Raw genomic sequence first — 22,440 nt, 5'->3', positions numbered from 1 at the left:
TGACATAAAGAGTTATGGGTGACAAATTAGTTTTTACCTAGAGAACTGCCACTGACTGGATATTTTCTCTTTCCGGGACAATTCTCTGAAGATATGGTTTTTGGGAAAATCCCAATACACTATCTTTCTGTCAGTCTTGTTATTACAGACTCTTAATAGAAAAGAAATCCTCTTTATGTTGGAAATCCACTGAGGAGCTTTATCATGAGAACAAACAAACTAAAAAAAGAAAGACCCACAATGACGTCCATTCCAGGAAACAGCAAAAGATTAATAGTTTTAATAAAATTCATGTCAAACATTAAAATACTGAAATGGCAAAAAAGAAAAAAAAAACCTTTTCTCTACATTTCTTTTTGAATTTATTTTTTATACAAATCACAGTGGTTCAAAAATATTACAAAATTTTCATTTCAAAACATTTTTTGCAAAAGCAGCAAAACATTCTGATTGTTGTAAAAAAAAAATTGAAAGCCCTTAATAGTTTGTGAGTGTGGTGTGCTCTTTCTTTTGCCTTTTATTGTAATAAACACAATAACGTACGCAGTACATGTTATTAAGTCGTTTGAGTCGATGGAAACAAAAGTGCATAACAATACTATACAGTATATATGATCCACAAGTTACAGTATAGACCAGGGGGTTAATTCACACCATGTCTCTCTATATGAACACCTCTCTTTTCTTATACATGAATCTAATGAAGAGATACAGTGTGATGAGTAGTTAGAAGATGACAGGTTATGTCCAGCTGGGACGTGTATTAAATTTACAACACTTTATTGTACTTTGGAGAGTACCTACCTTCATTAAAGCATAATGCAGAATAATACAGATGTCACAGCTAACATCTGCCTTCAATCCAAGCAATCATTCACAGATGCAGTTCCCCAAATAAAAGGATACTGAAATAGTGGAAGCAATAGAGTGCACTACAGAATTTGTCTTAAAGACAAAGATTAAGTAGAGAAATGGAAAATTAAATGATATTTTGATTTGGATCAATAAAAACTGGTGTGTATATATATATGGACAGCATACTCATCAGACACATAATAGTCGGCTACATAATAAAATGTGCAGGCACCTGAAAAGGAAACGTTACTCTAAATTGCTGGTTTGCTGGGTTTCTTGGTTTATTTATGTCATCCGCTGTGTAGCTTTTGATGACGTCACTTAGAGAACTTGAAAAGCTCTGTATGTAATCACTGGAAGAATTGACTCCAATAGACTGTAACTACTTTTTGCATGAATAATAACATTAAAGAAATATAGGTCACTCCACATAAGCTCTAAGATGCTGCATATCAACCTACATTTATTTCTGCGTTCACATGTGTGTTACTTCTTGGCTTAACTGACTTTACTTTGTGCCCGGGAGGCTGTAAGTGCTGTGCCGTCAGCCTGAACAGAGCTAAAAGAGTGAAAATTCACTAAAGGCACAGGAGGAGAGAGACACCAGACACCAAAAACAACAACAACAACAACAACAACAACAACAAAACCCCAATCCCCCCCAAAAAGTGTTCTCTCCATCACCAGGTGTTACATTAAAATAGGGAGCTCAGGTCTCCAAGGAGGGAAGAACTGCTCCATCTCAAATAGCAGAGGAAAATGTGACAGTAAATACACTGTGATCAAGATAGATAGAGAGATCACGACAATACAAAGGAACTCTACCGCCAGTGTGACAACACATAACTTTTGCCTGTAGGAGTCAGTGTTGGGCAAATGTTGAGCTAAATAAAATGAACAAAGCTTACAGTTTTGGCTCTCCATCACTCCCTCTCTCAACTGCCTCTGGCCTGATGCTCCCTTTCTCGATGCCCTGTCACCCCAAATTAGCTTTCAAATCTAATTACTGTTATCAATATTAGTGTTTTTTATGATTTCTATTTTATACATTTCCCACAACCCTGTCAACCTTCAGCGTTGTGATCCCCAAACAGAGTGACAACAACAAAAATTAAGAAACTGCTGTATATGTAACATATATCTAACTGCTGAAACATGCATCATGCCTTATACAATTCCTCTGTCATTACATGCAAACTAAATCCAAACATTACTCTTGGCTTTCAGCCGTTTAGCATCATATTCTTACACTGGATTATAAATCCTTGATTTCAACTGCTCTCTTTCTTTTTTTCAAGATTAAAGAAAAAAAAATGACAGAAACAAGCTTCATTAAGTTTAGTAACTACAGTAACAGCACACATGGAGAGCTGTAACACTGCACCACAGGAACAGATCCTCTGCATTATTTTATCACGCTAACCTGTGTAGTGTATCATTTAGAGCTGGATGCTACCTTCAGCTGTGCAGAGCTAATTTAGCCAAAAGGGCATGTGCATAAAGCCACATAGCGAGGAAAAGAGCTACTGTGGAGTTCAATGCGTACAAGACCTTAAAGAAGCTGAAGAAGTTGTGTCGTCCATCTCGTCACTGAGATGTGGAGGATTTGAAAGACTTGAGTGGAAAAGTCATGCTACAATCTTCAGGTTTACAAACAATCTTACACAAGGATCAATCCATGCTAAGTGCAGAAAAAAAGAGGTATAGTATAGACACACGAAAAAGTGCATTCCAACTCAAATGTCATTGTAATGACAAGGGTAGGCCAGAAATTAACTTCACTCCAAAAGTGGTTGCACCCTCCCAGCGCACAGGCCAGCCAGCGCTAATTAATAAAAAGCTTTGCTTTCTCAAAAACAGTGGTTTGGAAGTTATAATGCAATTGGTGTTGTTGCTACCACTCAGTCATCTGGTCAGTGGAAAAAAACGTAACCATGACGTGAGTCCCGATTCAGAGAAAACACCTTACTCTAAGGCCAGCATATTCTACTATACTAAAAAAACGTTTAAAAGGCCATTTGTCTGCATGAAGTAAACAGAAGGCCAAAGGATTTTGCACAGGCAATCGTCTTAAAAATCCTTCAATAAGAATAATAGCTGAAGATGCATGAAGGATCACCACAGAAAATTTTACAGTTATGATCATGGCCATTGTCTACAGTGTCCTTCATGTCGCTGACTGCAGAACCAGTCTGCAGCTTTAAACTAAGAAGCTGCTAAAATCCCACTTTAGTTTCCAGTTTTGTCCATCTATAAGGCACCTGGACCAAGATAGGCTTAATGGGGACATACTAACCATTAACACCATTAAGACAAAAAGATTCTATGAGAAACTTAAAAGTAAGTTAATCAAAAACAGTCTTTCCTCTTCTTCAGGTCTCTTTTCTAAGTTCTCAAAGCCATGCATTGGGATATTTTTAACTATCTATGCATTTATTCAGGATATGTGTAATCCTGACTGAAATATGCTCACTTTCACCCTTTCTGGAGATGAAACAGCTCAGTTTGCACTTGAGTCTCATGAGGTCCTACTCAACTTCTACTTCAGGAGCTGACAATGACTTTGCACGGTAGAACAGACCAGATGTCTCACACAATCTATCTATCTAGTGCCTGGGTAAAGCTGAGGGGCGCAAACCCACAAATAGAACAACGTGCTAATAGAAATTCATCAACACATCTTTTTTCTTTTTTTCCCTCCACAATCAGTACGAAAGCCTGACAAAATTAGCACCCTCAACAGGAAAATCAGATTTGCTCTCATACGCAGCAATATACTGACAAGTTTCTTGAAACAACGATCACGCCTCCGAATTCAATCTTGATTAACGAAGCAACGTAGATCACGTTGTTTTTGAATCAGAAAGCAGCAAAAAAAAAGGTTTGTAACTGCTGTGGGTTAAATCAGACAAACCACACAATCTAAATATCAATGACCTATTATGACCTCTTACAGACTGTTAGTAAAGGAAGAAGAAACAATAAGGGTTAAAATGCTCCTATGTCAAAATTTAAAACCCCTCCTTAAATTTCTCCATTCTCTTTGCAGGTAAACACAAAAAAAATACACAGGTTCTTGAGTGTGTTCTTCCGAACACCGTCTTACTGTGTCTTCAGCACCATTTTCAAATTGAGCAACAGAAACGAAGGCAATGTTCAGAAGTGACGGTTTTTCTCCTGACACCACAGATTAGAAACACCACCCATCCAAAGGATTCAAATATTTTTCTGCCTTCTTCTTCTCCTACAATCACTTTCACTTCTCTCTTACATCCCTTCTTCCTGAAAAATAAAAAGAAAAAAGAAAGAAAGGCAGGAAGGAGGCAGAAATAAATAGAAGAAGAAGAATCACAGCTTTGGTATTAATAAATCTGGTGATATATAGTTGTTGTTTTGTTATAAATGCACTAATAACACTGCAGGTGCTGAAGTTTTTTTTTTTTTAACACTGCAAGGATTGAAGTTATACTGGCAATCTCATCAAATGAAAGTATAGTGCAGAAGACACAGGCCTAAAATCCATTAGTGTGAAAGATAGTGTCAGGGCCCTGAGCAGTGCTGCCCCTAGTGGTGTAGGGGTATAAAGGCAGGCTGGCTGAGGTGCTTCAGTGTAACATAGTGGTCGTGGACGTTACAAGCGCAGTTGTTTAATACTGAATCCATCATTCCTCCATGGCGGAGGTATCAAGTAAGGCTGGCCCTCTTTGCCCCCTATTGCTGTGGTCATTCGAGGGTTTCGAGCTTTTTGTTTAGTTTTTGTTGTTTTTTTGTGGCTTGGTGTGCGCAGCAAAGGATTGGGAAGTGCACGGGTGGGTGATAAACACCAAGAACCACCACTTCGGGATCACCGAAGGCTATGATCAATCCTCTTGACAGGAGCATTTTAACGTACTAATTGTTTTAGAGTTCCCCCTTGCCAGCAAACCTCGGCTCTAGATTTACAATCACATCTCGTGTGGTTGTGACGGCAATCATCAGCTTCCTGGAAGTAGTATGCGCCATTTCACCTGATAAAAGTTTCCTAGAAGGCGCCAAACATAAAAAAAACAAAAAAAAAAACAATGTTGGAATAATAATTACATTGTCAGTGTCAATTCCTGGGAATACAGTGCTGGTTTTTTTAAGGGGGTGGAAAATGGGCATAGGTCTGTGTGTGCATGCTAACAGTCTGTATAGAAGTGAAGGCAGAGGTAAGCTCCCCCAAGAGAAGCCGCAGTGGTCAATGTGTAATAGTCATTAAGGTCAATGTGAAGGATGGAGACTGAGAGAAATAGAGAGCCCTTGCTCCCAGTCCAATCACTCACGCGGCTTAGACACTGTGAGTGCTGGTGGAGGGACCGAGCTCTTCTGGAAGGACAAAAGGGGCTGCACTGCAACCTCAGGCCATTATCAAACAGGGCGTTTGGGAAGCACTCAACTTGGAAGCATCACTCGATCACAATATACCGCACACATACAATCACACCTCCATGCACATACCCATGAGTTGAATCCACACGTGTCACACAGGATAGCAAAATGCATTTGTGTGGTCACCCACACTTATAAAGAGGCACATACATTCCCCCAAACATGCTGACATCCAGGCATATTAGCTCTGAGGGTCATTTATCCACTAATAGAGGGGTTCGGGGTAATTCTCCTCTATATGTGTGGAGGTGGATGGGGAGGTGCAACTTTCCAGGTTGGGGCGCTTTAAGAGACATGTGGAGAGGAGGATGGATGCCTCCAGAAACACCAGCCCCTTTTGGTGTGTTGCTTGCGCAAGATCTCTTCTTCACGTTCACGTTCCTTCTGGGAGCGCAGGTAGCGATCCTCTTCCTTCAGGAACCACACGGGTGGCCAGCGCTGCTTCTCAAAGTGCCTCTGGTTTTCTGCAGAGAGCAGAGCAAAAAAAAAAAAGGCATGAAAAGAAAAAGTCACTGCAGAAAAAAAGCAACATGAAAACTCTCTGTGTCATTTCAAGATGTGCGCTGATGGAATTAAAGAGTGGTCGAGATCACCTTTTCTGAATAAATGGACATTGTTTCATTTAATTGGTTTCATTTATTCAGTACGGAAATAACACAAAACTTTGGTTTGGAATTCAAATCCATTTAAAAAGAAATTATTTTAATTGTGATATAACTGACTGAAAACGTTTTCTTCGTCAAAAAAAACAGTAGGTATGCAGCCTCAGTGCTTATCCAGACAAAAAAATATTTCAGCCCTCCCACTCCAACCAAATGTTTGTGATGATCAAGTCACACTGTGTTGCAGTCCATTAGCAGTGTGTTTAACCCAGAAAATGTACATTCTTGTAGCACTGCAAAGCAAAATAAGGTCCCTACTTTTTTCACTGAGAGAAAAGCTACGTGTCTAAAAGGGATTTGAGGGAGGCAGTTTATTCTTTACCTGGAGATATGGCCTTCATATCTTTGGGAAACTTGCGGCAGATGCTGTTATAATTAGTACAGATGTGATGGAGACACCAAGCTGATAGCTGCTTTGCGTTGTGGAACTGCAAAAAGAGAAGCAGAGAAGAAATGAGGAGTTACAGAGCTGAAAAAAATAGCATCACTATAAAAATATGGATTCCCCCTTTAGCAAAAATGAAAGTAATTCAGCGTCATTAATGAATTATAAATAATTTGTTATTTAAAGGACAGACCTGTGCAAGTTCAAGGTAAGCCAACACCTGCCCATCAATGTCAATTCCTTTCACTGCCAGTCGGAGAAGCTCATCCACAGCGTGCTGCTCTGAAAATGCATAAAAATGGAAACAATCATGTCAGTATTTCCCATTTGCATGCAGCACTTGCACATGGATATCTTTTCTCCCAGTCCTAAATTCTTAGTCTTTAAATCTGCACTAGATGCAAACAGAAGGCTATACGTAAAAATGTTACAGAGTCACTGATAAAAGGAGCAAAGTGCAAGTGATAAAACACTATCAAACGCATGTTCTGTCACATGAAGTGAGAACATGATATTTAAATGAGAGGACGTTCCTTCCTGTGCTCTCAATATGACAGAAAGGATCCCTACCGGTGAGGGCGACGAGACGTGGCAAACAGAGACGGTTGGCCAGAACGATTAGTTCCATGGGCTCCAGACCAGGACAAGGCGTCAGGAGGCCACAGTACAGGAACTCCAGCACCCCTCGCATACAGGCTGTACTGGTGTTAGGGATGGAGACCTGGAAATTTATCATATAAAGGGTAAACAGATCAAAAACAAGGCATGAGATATAAAAAATGCATTGCAGACATTCATTTTCATTAGATATATCCCAGCGGTCCCCAACCCCAGTACCGGTCCGTGAGTCGTTTGGTACCGGGCCGCGAGAGCTGAGGCTCAGGTGTGAAATGTATAGTTTTTAGGGTTTTTATCGGTTTTCAGCGTTATTTTGTTATCGTTTTTATCGTTAACTCGGTTTTCCTGGGTCTTTTCACGTGTGTTATGAATAAATCTTCTTTTTTTCGGTACCGGTACTAGTTTTATTTTGTTGTATTTATCCGCGACACCTTAAAGGCCGGTCCGTGAAAATATTGTCGGGCATAAACCGGTCTGTGGCGCAAAAAAGGTTGGGGACCGCTGATATATCCTCACATGAGTGGTCCTTATGTCAAAAAACACTGCATATTTGTATGTGTCTTCTGAACTTACAATTTTTGTGTTACGACAAAAAAACATGTTGGCAAATTCTGACATGTGGATTGTAATGTTTAGTAAAGGGTAAGGTTTCAGTAATACCAATGAAAGCAGCGCTGTAGGTATCTGGAGGTAAAGGGCAGAGGACATACTGTTCGCATTCCCTTTGATCTTGGCTCAGATGAGGGCTCTATCTGGCTCGTGATGTAAGCAATAGGGCTAAATCCAGATAAACCCCACATACATACAACCGTGCAATGTGGTGCACAGGGAAAACACAAACCTAGCCTCAATGTGCAGACTAAGACACTGACACAGATGAGACAGACTGTGGCAGCGTTCGTCAAAGAGATATACTATGTAGTTCATCTCATTTAGCCACACTCTGTTCTAATGATAAAATAATCTATGACATTTTATCTACTAACTGTTATCAACAAGTTAAGCTAATAATGAGAAAAAATAGCACTCCAGATTCTCACACTTAAAAAGCAGCCTAAAAAACAAGATACTTTAGGCTAATGTTTATAGTTGGGATATGGAGTCTTTTTCTTAAGCTAATTCTTAAGTAAAATGTTCAGCCATATTGACACTGACGCTGCCATAACATCACTTAGACCTGACCATGCTCCTCCTCCACCACTTTTCGGTGGTAAACAAACACATAAAAGCAAAACATCTTAATTACTGCAAGGCTATAACCAGATCCACAAACTAGATGACCGTCTAAGCCTGGGAAGGACAGGAGGAAGGATTATGAGAGTGATAACCTGACCTCTTCAGGAGCACTCTGCCTCAGTGTACCCACTGAGGCACTCACCACCCTTCACTCCTATAGCCAATTAGGAGAATGTCAGCTTAGTGTGACCTGTCGTTATGATAAAAAAAGACACAACGTAGAGCTATGGGTGGCCTCCCAGCTGGATCAGGAAGAATTAATAGATGGACAAAGTCACAGGTTCCGAAAATGTATGAGTACGATCTGTCGGCTCTACTCTTGCCATCATAACTGTTCATTTGTAAGTTTAGTGAAATTTGCAATTACTTGCAAAGCTGCAATGACTAAAAATAAAAGTGCAAATGACACATTCAGGCATAATTTCAACCCTACTCTTCCTGTTATATACAAAAAGGTAGTCAGGAAAAAACAGCGTGCAGCATCACCATAAATGTGACAGAAAAGGGTTAAAAGGGAGAAATTTTTTTCTCACAGTTAAAAAAAAAGGAGTATGACAGAGCTGCAGAGGCTCTCACACTTGATAGACTAGTCTTTTCTCAACATGTAATACTCCACCAGGATACACACTCCCAGGGTGAACACAAAACCACAGACACACACCTAGTAAGTAATCCATGGGTGTACCATGACACAATCAGCGGTCTATCCACAGACACAGCAAACCACAAGAGGTGTCTTTTAACTTGTGCCTTTTGAACAGTACACAATAGAGAAAATTACACCCAGATCACCTTTGAATTCACAAAGAAAAGAAAATCCTTAATGTATGAAATCATTGTACCAATGTTATACTAAAACCAATGCCACAAAAAGTGATGGGGATTTTAAGCACATTTTTTTGTGAGACTCAACTTAATGCTGCTCTGCACAAGTCAAGAATAGCTGTGCAATCGCAGTGCAGCATGAACACCGAAATGTGTGAGCACAAAAATACAGAGAGGGAAGTGTGCCATGGGCATAAAAATAGAGAAACACATCTCTAATCACATGATGCTCTCCCACTTAGAGTTAGGGATTATTAATTTATATATATTTCACAAATATATAAAATACTTACTTCAAACTAATGTGATGGTAACATGATAAGGCTGTTTATTAGCAATGTATTGCCTGTATAAAATGTATCTAGTAGATGCTAATAAATGTGCATTGTGCATTACCTAAGTTTGAAATATAAGTTGTTTTTGGATAACGATAATGTATTATCACCAGATTAATCAGATTCTTTCTTGTCATATTCAGATTTTTAAATTCATTTTTATAAAAATATCACATCATGTTAATACGTATGTCAAATGTGCTCAATGTTCAGGACGATGTGACTAAAGCTAGATCATCTGCTGTTTTAGGGTTGAGCAGTTGTATTGTGTCATGCTCTTAAAGTTCTGCTTCTATTTAAAGACCAGTGTTTGGGGTTTTTAATAGTGTGGTTTAGCATTCACTTCATATGCGCAGCTCACAGGAAGTAAGACACATTAGAGCATGGTAACTTATGGTCTTGTAGCAAATTTGAAAGAAGCAACTTTAAAAGTCAGCAAGCAAAGCAAGAAGTGCACCATCCTGGTGAGATAAACAACAGCTTACAAATTAGGAGTAAAAAAACAACAACATGTATTTAAGATAAAGCAAATCAGCAAGCAAATAAAATAAAATAAAATAAAACAAAACAAAACAGCTGTTAATAAACAAAATTGCTGACAGCATCATTGTCCGGTCAGGCTTTGAATCTTTGTGTCCAGACCACCTGTCCTCTACGTGCTGCCAGCCTCATGCCATTAACATGAACTGTTTAGTGTAACCATAGACACCAGCAGCCCACCACCAGCAGCAAACACTGCGTCCCCTCACTGATCCCGATGTCCTGTTTTCACTAGTGAAAACAATAGCTGCAATGGTTGTTTTTGCACACAGACTCATGTGGTGTGTTCCAGAAAGAAATCCCATCCATCTGCATGTGCAAACAACAAAAAAAGCAATGCTTTTCTTGACCACAGCTTTATCTTTACCAATTGCTTCAGTTCCAGAAAACTTCCAGAACTTCCAGGGGATTGGGTAACCTAAACCTGCTGACCTTGAGAGTAACCATACCCAGTGGGATCTGGTTCAGCAACACTGTCCGAGGAGTATCAACTCAGTGACAGCCTTTAACTTCCTCTCTGGTTATGTCAGACACATCCTGCACCCAGTAACCTCCTGAAGCTAAACCTTGGGTGATTGCAGCATAAGAAGTCTGACTAAATTTTACTACCCAGAAAAATTTTATGAGAATTTCCCTGGGGCTCACATAACCAGAGAGGAAGTTAAAGGCTGTCACTGAGTTGATAGAAGATGAGAAGAGTTAGTGCAAAATGTGAGCCTTCAACCTATTGACACAACACGATACGCTGTGGTTCGCGTCAAACCACAAAAAACAGGAAGTCAGACTCAAAAAGTTCACGTCTGTGTCTTTGTATGACTGCATATTTGTTTTTATGTATACAGGCTATAGACATAAATAGCCAGCTCTAATATAATCAGTGCAAATCATTACATTTTATGGCAAATAATAATGCTTGTATATGAGTTGGGATAAGCCAAGCAGTACTCATGTGCAGGAAATTTGTGTATACGGAGGTGCGGACGTGTGAATTATTATGTAGGTCAATTCTCATGAGCCGTAAAGAGTTTCAACCACATCTACAAGTAAGTAAAAGGTTTGTAGGGCAATCTGATAGCATGGCTAAGATAGCATAATAAAGCTGGTTTTCAAAAGTTTCTAAAAAATAAAAGAAAAAGAAATATCTAATATAGCTCAAGTGTTCTTTGCATCTCTTTTCTAGAGAGCTTATCCATTTAAAGGTTGTTGGATCATATCTGCTACAAATGGGCTTTGGTACACACATAAATACCCTGTTATTATAAACATAAATTATTTAATATTAGTTAGGCTATTAGCCATAAACTGGCATTTACAACATTTCTAATCAATTTCATCTAAAAGGTTTTGGAACATTTCAAAGTGGCCTTAAAAACGTTTCTTGCTAGTTGTGAGTTACTACTGGGAATTTAGCAGGATTTAGGACACGGACACTCGATCCCTTCTCAAAACTTAAAGGTAACTCCATCCTCGACTTTTTCCCACTTTGTCTGAGCTCACCTCCTCAATGTAACTTTCCATGAAAGAGCCACGGAACATGGCCGCCATCCAGTCGCAGCTGGAGATAAGCAGGGGCTTGTGGCCTGGGAGACAACCATCATCCAGTCGGAACACCACATCTAAAACCGGGGCGGAAAAGAGCGTTCATCTCGTGGTATGCCACAGAAGCCCAAGCTACAGAGGGGGAAAGACGGACAAGGCAGACGCCCAGACACACACAAAGACACACGGAGACAGACAGGAGGCCAGACAGACACACACAAAGACACAGGTAGACAGACAGAGAGATAAATTGACGGGGGGACAGAACAGCTTTTGACATAGAGTAAGGGAAGGAGAGTAGATGCAAGGATCACAGAGAAAAATCCTGTGCAAACAAGAGCTTTGATAGAGGAAATGTTTAAGTGACATGAAAATACACTAGCTTCTCCACTGCGGTTCTTAACGTGCCACATGTTAAACTACACCTGTTTTTAATTGAACATTTAATAAGTCATGGGAACATTTCTGCAATTTTTAGATTATTGAAAACTTAGATCCACTAATGTTAATAACGAACACGACACAAACAGTATAGAAAGTAATGAAATTGAGCAAGGGTTTTGTTTTTTTTTGTCAGAAATGTCAGATGTTCACCATTAGCTGGAAACACTGTGGCAACATGCATACACAACAGCTCAGGAGGGAGGGACGACAACACAACACAAATACAGGATACACATAACACCCAACACAAAACAATGTGAAGCAACGGTCAGTCATCAAAATGTTTTGACTGTGATTTTGAAAAACATATGAATGCATTTTGCATAGCAAGTACTACATGGAAAGAGAATGACCAAATGTAACACAGGGTGTACATTTTCAGAGAGTGAAAGAGAGTGCTGTTTCCTGTCTTCGTCACATGGTCTCCTCAACAACCTCTCGTAACCCTCATTCACTTCTCTTCCCCACACAGACACACGTATACCCAAACACAGACAGACACAAAAACACATACTGATGCATATATGGAAAGCATATACAGTACAAAAAGACCAGTGTTATTGAAAGCATCAAGCCAGTGAGCGGATGGCATTGTGGTTTACCAGCAAATGTCCCCTTATTGAGACACTCCTTGATGCGGTTGGCTCTGCGGACGTGGAAGGCCTTGGTGATCTCCTGGTTCATGAAGCTTTCTCTGTTCAAAACATTGGCCACCATCATTCGCAGGTCAAACACCTCAAGTAGCTCCGCAATGGTGGCGACCTGCATCAGATCTCCTCGACCCTCATCCAAACTGCCGGTGTATAGGTACTGAAGCACAGCCTAGAACAAAAACCAATCAGAGAGGTCAAATATACAGAGCTTTGGAAAGATGAAATCTTTGTTTGTTTCTTTGCTTCTTTTGATTATCAAAGGCTAATCTGCACTAAAATAATGGTGCAGAATATCTCACATATTCCGATCAATAAAATTATTTTCTCAGTAACAGTGTTTTAACTTTATCACCTTGAATGGCTCCTCCTGTATAAGTGCATCCATGGCTACCACAGTCATGAGTCGTGGGTGTCCAGTCACGGGATCATCTATGTGCTCCAAACAAACACTCAAGAACCCCCTTCCCCATCCTGAAAGTGCTCGCCCAGTCCCTAGTGCTCCCATGGAGTACTGGGCTCGAGAAGGAAGTGCATTATCACTCTGGGAAGTCCTCAAAGAGCCCTGCTGGCGCAGCTGGGGTTGATTCAGGCCTCTCACGCCTCCGTCAACCCCATCTTTATCAATATCTAGGCTCTTAGTACGTCCAGCTTGCTCCTTGGCTCCTCTCCGGCTCTGCTCGTCTTCCTCCCCGCTCTCCGATTTTTCCTTGCTCTCCTGTTCCTCCCCCCATGGCCCGGTACACGATCCACCGAGATCAAGGGTGAAGAGGTCATAGAACTTGGAGCAGGATGTAGCCAGATAGACTTTGTGTGCAAAAACTCGAGTAGTGCCACCTTGCAGAAGGAAAAGAACATCAGCACACAGTGGCTGACAGAAAAGGGAGTCGGGGCCCTCGCCGTCTGTTAGAGGCGGGTCTGGGATGCCCACTATGGGGCGTGGTGGCCGAGGAGGCAGGAATGGCGCCTGGAGGAGGGGCCTCTGGACCTTCTTCAGGTGCGACTTCCAGAACTGCAGATGTCGACGGGAGATAAGGGCAGCACGGATTGCATTGTCAAAAACATCTTTGACACCAAACTGGGCAACGATGCTGGTCTCATAGTAGGGAATACCAAGTTCTTTTGCCACCTCGTGGCCTCTCTCTGGAGGAAGGATATCTGTAGGTTTGATGGGTCTGTGAGTGAGAAAGACATAACAATCATAATGATGACAGCAGTCAGATAAAGAACCGCAAGCAATATAATTAGGTGCACAAAACAATGCTATAAGAAAGCGGTATTCATCTCAGTGCTAGTTTTAAGAACAGCTAACATGATGTCACTGATGACATCAGTGCAAGCCAATCTTTTTCAAAAGAGCAGAAAATTGACCGTTTTAACCGTTTTAACTTTTCTTCACAACACAAAGCAAAAACGCATTAAAATTGCCTCATTTATGGTGATTTAGTTCCTGCTGCTGATTAACCAGGCATGCACATCACATGCACATCTCACTGAAGCCACAGGGTCAAGGTTCCCTCTAAACCCGTCTGTTAATGCCTAATGTAAAATGCAACTCACTTGGCTAGCGGTCGGCGCGCCCGGTTAACAGCATCCAGGTCGGCGTAGCGCAGATCCAGCTGGCAACCAACCAGGATGATGGGCGTCCGGGGACAGAAGTGCTTGATCTCCGGGAACCACATGGTGCGGACGTGGCGCAGGGAATTGGGATTAGCCAGAGAGAAGCAAAGCACCACTACATCAGACCTAAAAGGGTGGCGAGAGCAGGGGTGAAAAGAATATCAGTGATCTCTCAAAAGGCAAAAAGAGAGGAGGGCTGATTTGTTATGTCATGAGCAGAAGATGCCAGTCATCAGAAGACATGTGGTCTTTGATGGCATCAAGGAGACAGAGATTAAAAAAGGAAATGAAAAGGATCGGTGCTGATTCAACGGACGTCTTGTCAAGTTTATGCTTAAAACATACATGTGTGGATGAAGCTTTTTTGAGCTGCTGCAAGGCACTGCAGGAGCATGGACGGTGCCAGTGAGAAAGCTGGGGTCAGAAGACGTGTGTGCGCGAGTGGGTCTGTGTGTCTGTGATTCTGGGCCTCTGGGCTGCTGATTTGTCTGGCCTGCCCCTCTCTCTCTCTCCCTCTCTCCCGCTCTCTCTTACGTAAATCTCCATAAGCCCTTCAAGGCTACATGGACCACAAAGAGAAAGCTAAGAATAGATCAAAATACACACACACACACACACACACACACACACACACACACACACACACGGAATTTCATTTTCTCCTTTTCTGATGTGTTTGAGCAGGCAGACGGCAGCACTTACAGCTGTTCTCCAGAGTTGAAATTTCTGTGACATGTTGGTGCAGGCATTTCTCTTACTAGGTAATGTTTGACTGAGCTTCGTGCCAGCGGGATGGATCATTTAGTGCCTGTGCAATGCTGACGAGGCAAAAATGCTCAATTGCTAAATGATCTGCTCCTCACAACAGCGCAACAACACAGGACTTCTGATCCCAGCAGCACAAGACTACTAAAGACTTATGTAATTTGTGCACTAGATTAAGCATCGCTGATAACTTGAAGATAATTAAATATACATATGTTCCAGTTTTTGTCAGGCACACATTGTTCATCAGACAGTGGGAGAAAAGCCCATTAATGAATCTGAGAGGATCATTAAATGCCACTTAAACTTGTCTATTTCCTTTGGCAAAATACCTTTGCTCTAGAAAATATGACCCACTTTAATGAGCACACAAAGGCAGCACTGTAAGAAATCCAAATATACTCTGACTACTTGACTAAAACGTGAAAATCTTTTAACAGGAAGCATCCTTGAAGAAGAGGGACAAACAGCTTAATTTACAAGTAACACACAAAGGCAGCTAACCTGACGTCCCCTCTTCTTTAAAGGAAATGAAACCGAACTGCACTAAATCAACTGTGACATTTTCGGCAGTGCAGACACGGGTTCCATAGTCCTCTTTACTTTCACTACATAATCTCTGCAAAGCTTCCACTGGCAAGGATGTAATACTTCAGTATTGTATATTACATCACTGCTCATGCTCTCTCTCTCTCTCATACACACACACAGGAACTCCCATTTGCACTTTGCACAAGGATCATTGCCACGGCTTAGGCTATTTGAGGTCATGTTATGTGTACATGCATCGGATCTCGTGGTTTGTTTGTATGTTTTTCCATTTAAGATCTAGGTCTTGCTGCGTGGTCAACTTTACTAAAGCAAGTGGCACCATATAAATGCAAACTGTAAAGTCTTTTTAATTTGTTCATAACAAGTTGTAGTGTCTTCATTAATGCTGTTGCTGGACTGACAGGCGATCCTATTAACACTACAAACATAATGTAGATTATGTAACTAATCTAGAATATAAAAATTGTCAGTACATAATGGCTTATGACGCATTCAAATATAAATGCATAAAAATTTGTTTTCTTTTTGGACACGTGATATATGGACCAACAGGTCATCCTTTATATGGATTATATTTTTCTCCTATCTGCATTTTGTGAAGACCTGCCCCAGTCTGCCTCTAAATGTACAAACAAAGTGGATTTGTATCACACTGGCAAATCATGCTGGAAGTGCTTCAATCTCTAACTTTTTGTTTTTTTAAATTTCTGAATCTCTGCTGAATGAAAAACTTTTTAACTTGACCTATTTTCACTCTGTGTTTATTTTCCCAAACTGAGTGTTCCTCTTCTAACAAGCCATGTGACAATCTGGGTATCATTTGACAATGTGATGTTTTGAGTTTTGATATCAACAAAAGGCTGGGTTAGGAGGTAGCAAAGTGTCAAGGGCACAACAGAGCCTTATGATGTAAATTCGGTTAAGGTAATGAGAGAGGAGGGGGAGGTGAGGTGAATCAGAGGAGCCTGAGGACAGGATGGAGAATAAAGCGCGGCTCAGATGAATGGAATGGGAGAGAACGAGGATGAGTGGGAGGGGAGCCAGTGACACCGGGCACGGAAAAACAGCTGAGCTGGCGTTGTGTTTTTATCAGCTGACTGCAGGCTGACAAAGCATACAGGGCATGCAGACAGACACATGCACACACGCACGCACACACCAAAACATATACAAATAGAGGCATATCAATGTGCACATGTACAGACACTTTGGCCTAATTTGTATCATAGCAGCAAAACAAGAACAAAATGAACAAATGAACTACATGCTACTTGACAATAAACACACCTCAATAAACACCTCTCACTCAAACACACCTGACACAGGGACAAGGTGACCTGATACACAAAGTGCATACACCAGCCTAATCAGTGTGATCCCAGTGTTTTTTTTTAAATTAAATTACACTAAATTGCAAAACAGATCTAAAACAAATTCACATTTTCTGTCTTTTTCTTATTTAATGGTTCAGGTTTTAAAGCGTAAACCATCTGAATCTGGCCTGAGACATTCTAAAATAAGACAACTCGCCAAAGAATATCTTAAGGAAACTTTATTTTAACAAAACGAAGGCTAATGACCGCAATGACTCGGCACTTCTGTTTAACTTACCTTACGTATGACTGAGGGAGGGATCTGGGTTTGTTTGCTTTTCTTAAGGATCTTTTTTAAGGATCCACCCATTGTTGGTAAAACATACAGCAGAGTGCAATATAGAGTACAGCAGCCTTTTTAAGCATGGTTAAAATGTATCCTTTCTTTTTTTTATTGTTCAGTTTGATGTCGCTGGCCAACTTTTGCTCGGTGTGAATCGAATTTCTATCTGCTGAATTTTGCTTTGGCAATAAGTACTTTTGCATTTCATGCCAATGAAGCAGCTTTGATAGAGGCACGGGAAATAAGAGGATGTAGCGATGATCCAATCACATCTGAGGGAGGAGGGATGTAACAGCTTGAGAGCAGAGTTCAACTAAAAAAGCATGGCAGCTGGATTACACAAAAAGCAACTTTTGGGTGAGGGAAAGTTACACTGACATGTTTCTGTGGGTGTAATAGATTGGTTGCATTCTGCTGAAGAAGCCAACAATGAATTTGGTGATATGTTAGCCCACGTAAATTGTGTTAATGCCTTACAAACTACACAGCCAACACAAAGCAATTCCTTGGCAGCGCCAATTAAAATGGGAAACTAGAACAACACGCTTTAAGATAGTTAACCTTGTGGTCAGCCAACAAATGGTGTTACCGGGTCAGTAACGAAGTTGGGGCAAGCGGATAGCTTCAAACGGTGTTTGTGTGTATATGTGTGCGTGTGTGTGTTTTTTTTCACTGAGTGTATCTGCTCACCTGCCATAGGCAAAACGTCTGTCTTTGTGATGATCCCCGAATGTGTCCCATAACCTCAGGGACACACTGACTTCATCCACTACATCACGAGATCTCTCTAACACCTGCAACACAGACAAATATTTCTAAGTGGCCTGCACAACATTTTCAGTGTTGATAATCTTTACTTACTTTTTATACATATGTGTAACTACTATAGCCTGTGTTTCGGTCTCTGTACAATGCCCAGAACTGTACCCAAATCTGTCTATGCAGCTCTTTCTGAACTGTGTTTGACTCTGTGTGCATGTACCCACCTCCTGGCATACACGGTACTGGTCGATGGCCCAGACGGTTGGCACGTGGGTGGCAAGCAGCTGATACTGTGTGAGGGTGGCATTGCAGGCCCGGGCACAGATTAGCCTGGTCTTGCCTACTGCATTATCCCCTACCACCACACATTTAATGGTTTCCACATTGGGCCGCTCATAGTCTGTGTCTATATCCATGGAGAGGGCCCTGGAAAACACGAGAGAAGAAAGAATCAAAATGAGAAGTGGTTAATTCAACAGTCATGAAAAACAAAAATAAAACAGCATTTGATAAAGAACCACAGGAAGAATGACACTGCATTTTGACACTGACAACAACATCAGGCACAGTAGCCGCTAGCTGTCGCCCAGCCCAGCCTAGGGGAGCTTTGTTAAGGATCTAAGCCCCCATAGCTGTGCTGCCCAGTGTATTCAGGCTTCTGCCAAACCCCTCAACAGAACACATGGTTCACAGGCTGAGCAAAAGAAGGACCACAGAGCTATTTCTGTAACAGCACAGAGAGAGAAACATAGAGAAGGGGGAGGAGGTGGATGGACAGAGGAAGAAGAACGAGACTTCCCTGGAGTTTACTATTCTTTTCTCCCCCTTTCTGCTCCTCTTTTGAATCACTCAGAGCATTTTCATTTTAGAGAAAACATAATACGAGATGATGAAATCTAAGTTGGCTGTGCAAAAAAAAGGGAAGTATAAACCCCCAGACCTTTCTAATGAGCATTTTTGGTCTTTCATGCATCATCATTCGTCTTCTCTTGGCGTGGCAGCCATGTATGACCACCTGTCACCTCTGTACTTAACCTTGGTGCAAAACGGAAGTACTGCACAGGTCACCTGACTTCCTCTTTTAAAACCAAACATCACTCTGAAAAGCTTACCAAAATCCCCTTTCCATAAACTGCTTACAAACATTTCTGACATGTCAACACACATGTTAATACCCATTTTAAAACTTTCCTGGAGAAATCTGTGCTATTACAAAACCGACACCACTGCCACACCACACCACAGACGCAGTTCAGTCTGTAGCCAGCTAATCAGTCCATTCGGGGTTGCGACTTATTCAAAACCCAAACCAAGGCCCCCGTAAATAGAGCATCTGAAACATTTATAAAGGCTCTGGTTTGTTGTTCCAATGACGTGGATGCCAGTGCAACACTTCGGTCCAGCAGTGACAGACACCAGCAGCTAAAAATGGCATCTATTCATCAGACACATGAGCCATGTGTGCGCCCTGCTATTCAGCCATGAACTGCTCTCAGTGTAGCCATACACCTTCACTTCATCTATATCACCGTTGCTTTATTTCCCTCGAGACCTAAGACATCGATTTTCTTTGTCAACAACAACAAAAAAGGCTTGACATTTTCCAATTTCCTGTCAGAGGGGGGTCCCGTTTACGTCAGCCAGGAAGTACAGAACAGAGATTCTTTTGTTTACCTGAGCTGTCAAAGAAGCAGCTTCCTGAACCCTCCATGTGGATTTATGACTTTCAGAGTTAAAAATATCCTTTTCCCTTGCCACCTTAGCTGTCACACCTTCAGACGCACGTACAACAGGTAGAGGAGAGAGATAGAGAAAGAGTGTACCAAAAATGGCGGTGACAAACGGGGGATCCAGACGTGATGTACAGTACTGTTAAATCCTCTCTGTTTCCAATGAAACAGTGGATAGCCAGAAAAGAATGGCAAGATAGAAAAAGCCAGGGAGGGGATTATTAGTATTAGAGAGAACGAGAGGCACTGTCAGCCCAGCATTAGAACCAGAAATTAATGCTACAGGGATCAAAAGGATGGGACCGGCAATAACCAAGGCTTTTCAGAAGAACAAATCACAAATTTTCCTGCTGATGCTTTGATATGTGTGAATATGTGTGATTCCGTAAAAAAGGAAAGAAAGTTAAATACAAGGGAGATATCAGAGTACGGCGTTAAATCCTTTACTACTGGCCTGCAGGACTATTTAAGTCAGTGTGTGTGTGTGCATGAGAGAGTGCGTGCATGTGCATGCACGCACTGATATAACCAGAAGGCAGCGTTGGTGGTGGCGTGGACAGTTTCTCAGGGGGATCAACAGTACCTGACTCCCAGATATCATCCTCCATCTGAGGATCTTCACCGAGGCCCCAAGCAAGTTTGGTCATGTGTTGGTTAACAAGTGTAACACAACTGTCTACTCATACATCACTGCGCTTGGCAGATACACACCTGCTCACAGGTTTATATTTAAACCTCCTAAGCGTTCCTAGACTCCAACAATTATTTTTAATTGCATGACTGGAGGATGAACAGAAGCCAGAGACTATGGAAGCAGGAGACTTGTGCAGCTCAGAGGAGCGGAAAGTGTAGCTGTAGAGCTCAGGTTTCATTTTTAGCCAGTGAACTATAGTGAACTGTACACAGATGTCTAGACTTCATCTGCTGGCCAGTGCGATTTTTCCATGTTAGCTAGCAAAGGTGTCTAAAAGGACAAAGACAGTTTGCAATGTAAAACAATGAGACAATGAGTCACTGTTTTATTTTTTCGCTACGTGTGCATGTTTTTCTGACACTTTTAAGGACATATCGATATTGCGTAGGCATCAACAGACTGATAGAAACACTGTGACAGGGACTCAAATGCCCACTCAACACACAAACATGACCCTTCTAGTTAATTCTGGAATGTCATGGATTTAGTCAGCGCGTGCACGCGTGCATGTGTGCAAGCCTGCATGCATGCCCAAAGAGACAAGGAAACTCATGCATAATGTGCGTCTTTGTATAGCTTTTCTTTAAGGCCACACAGCCCTTAAAGGAGAAATGAAAGAAGATAAACACATCTTGTCATCTTCCTGTTTAGTTTATCTGTACACAAACTCACTGGCTTTTTTCCAAATCCTTCTATTTATCCTTCTGTCTGTGTGGGTTATTTGTTTTATTCCAGCCGTACCCTTTCTAGCATACTTTTGGACCAGCTGACAAAGTCCCTCACTTTATTTCCACTCTGCATTTATTCCCTAAATATAATGCTCCAGTTCACATTTCTTCCATCCTTCAGTTCACTCATTGTCTTCTAGTAACCTTTCTCCATCTCCCTTGTCTCCTCCCACTTTTTCTCCCAACGGCACACTTTCCTCCACCCTTTTTTTTCAGCAGTGATCTATCATTCTATGACCTTTTTGGATGTAAGTCAAGGAGCAGTATTAATCAAATATACACCCCACCCCCCCTCCCCAGTTTCTCTGTTATGTAACACCTATAGTGATCCACTGGCAGCAACCAGTTATCCCAAAACCTTAACACCCCACCCCCCCATCTGCCTCTTCTTCCTTGGGGCTAGAATTCATCCCGATGCCAGCGTTGAAGCCGGCTGCCACTGTGCTCTCTTCAACCACTCATGCAAAAAAAAAAAAGAAGTGAAAAAAGAGTGACCCCAAAAACCACCCATTTAATGCATGGGTCAACACTTGGCCACTCACACAGAGCTATGGGGCTTAAACTATCACAGGCTTGGCTGCATACACAAAGTGCTCGTGTGTAATTGTCTGCAGAATCTATTTAAACATGTGCAACCATGTAAGCTTCCTTTTAATAACAGTTGTTTTTGTCAAAAGTTTGCTCTCTTGCAAGAAAAAAAATGCTTACTCATTCATTCTTGTGTATGCGTTTTAGGTTTGTGCACTTGTGCATCTGTGTGTGTGAGTTACAATTGTGTGTTTTGTGGGTGTTTGAGACACTGACAGCCACAGGCACAGCTGCCATAGACTGGTTACATAACCTGGTCTGTAGTCTCTGCTAGGCTCCCAGGATGGCTGACAGTAGACCTCAGACTCACTCACAAACTCGCAGAGTCATGCATACACACATGCATGCCTGCACGTACTGTCTTACCCTTTGCAGATGGTACTGGTATTAATGCACGACCCACGGCAGGCGATGCTATGTATGCATCTAGCTTAATGATTTAAAGGCTGTTTGGGAGCCAGCCGCACGCCAGCTTAGTTGAAAAAGCCTCGCTCCTCTCTCTCTCTCTCTGCTGCAGTAAAGATTTTTAAACACAGACAGGCCAACCCTTGTGTCTCTGAGTTCTCCTATTCATCCCTGCCAGTCTTCCTTCTACTCTTCTCCATCTATACTTCCCACCACTTCTTTCCTCTCTCATCTATCTTGCTGTCCTTCTTGCTCGTTTTCTTCCAATTTCTAGTTCACACCCCTGTACCTTTCAGTATCCACTCCATATACAGGACACTTTTACATCTAGTCTCTCAAAGCATGTCTGTCATTCACGTCTCTCTCATCTCTCATGCTTCGTCACCCATTCTCACAATTTTCTTTTTAAGACTATTCTGATTGAACAAACAGGTAAGCTGG

At 41.5% G+C, this 22,440-nt stretch overlaps 1 protein-coding gene across 5 annotated transcripts in view; it reads right to left on the bottom strand.

The window, feature by feature from the left end:
- Nucleotides 1-265: 265 nt before the first annotated feature.
- The window catches only part of rhobtb4 (Rho related BTB domain containing 4), a 39,092-nt gene continuing 16,917 nt past the window's right edge, over nt 266-22,440 (bottom strand). For all 5 annotated transcript variants that reach the window (XM_023155423.3, XM_004544413.6, XM_004544414.6 and 2 more), the window contains 10 exons: nt 18,079-18,280; nt 17,783-17,886; nt 14,060-14,245; nt 12,855-13,674; nt 12,452-12,671; nt 11,364-11,482; nt 6,883-7,033; nt 6,506-6,594; nt 6,250-6,355; nt 266-5,729 (listed from right to left, as the gene is read on the bottom strand). In XM_023155423.3, coding sequence (XP_023011191.2) covers nt 5,551-5,729; nt 6,250-6,355; nt 6,506-6,594; nt 6,883-7,033; nt 11,364-11,482; nt 12,452-12,671; nt 12,855-13,674; nt 14,060-14,245; nt 17,783-17,886; nt 18,079-18,270 — 2,166 coding nt within the window. In that variant the 5' untranslated portion in view covers nt 18,271-18,280 and the 3' untranslated portion in view covers nt 266-5,550. The remainder of the gene's footprint in view (nt 5,730-6,249; nt 6,356-6,505; nt 6,595-6,882; nt 7,034-11,363; nt 11,483-12,451; nt 12,672-12,854; nt 13,675-14,059; nt 14,246-17,782; nt 17,887-18,078; nt 18,281-22,440) is intronic.

This window comes from Maylandia zebra, linkage group LG12 (genome assembly GCF_041146795.1).
Source record: "Maylandia zebra isolate NMK-2024a linkage group LG12, Mzebra_GT3a, whole genome shotgun sequence".
Lineage (NCBI taxonomy): Eukaryota > Metazoa > Chordata > Actinopteri > Cichliformes > Cichlidae > Maylandia > Maylandia zebra.
The sequence above is the reverse complement of the archived record's forward strand: the minus strand, read 5'-3'. Positions and strand labels throughout refer to the sequence as shown.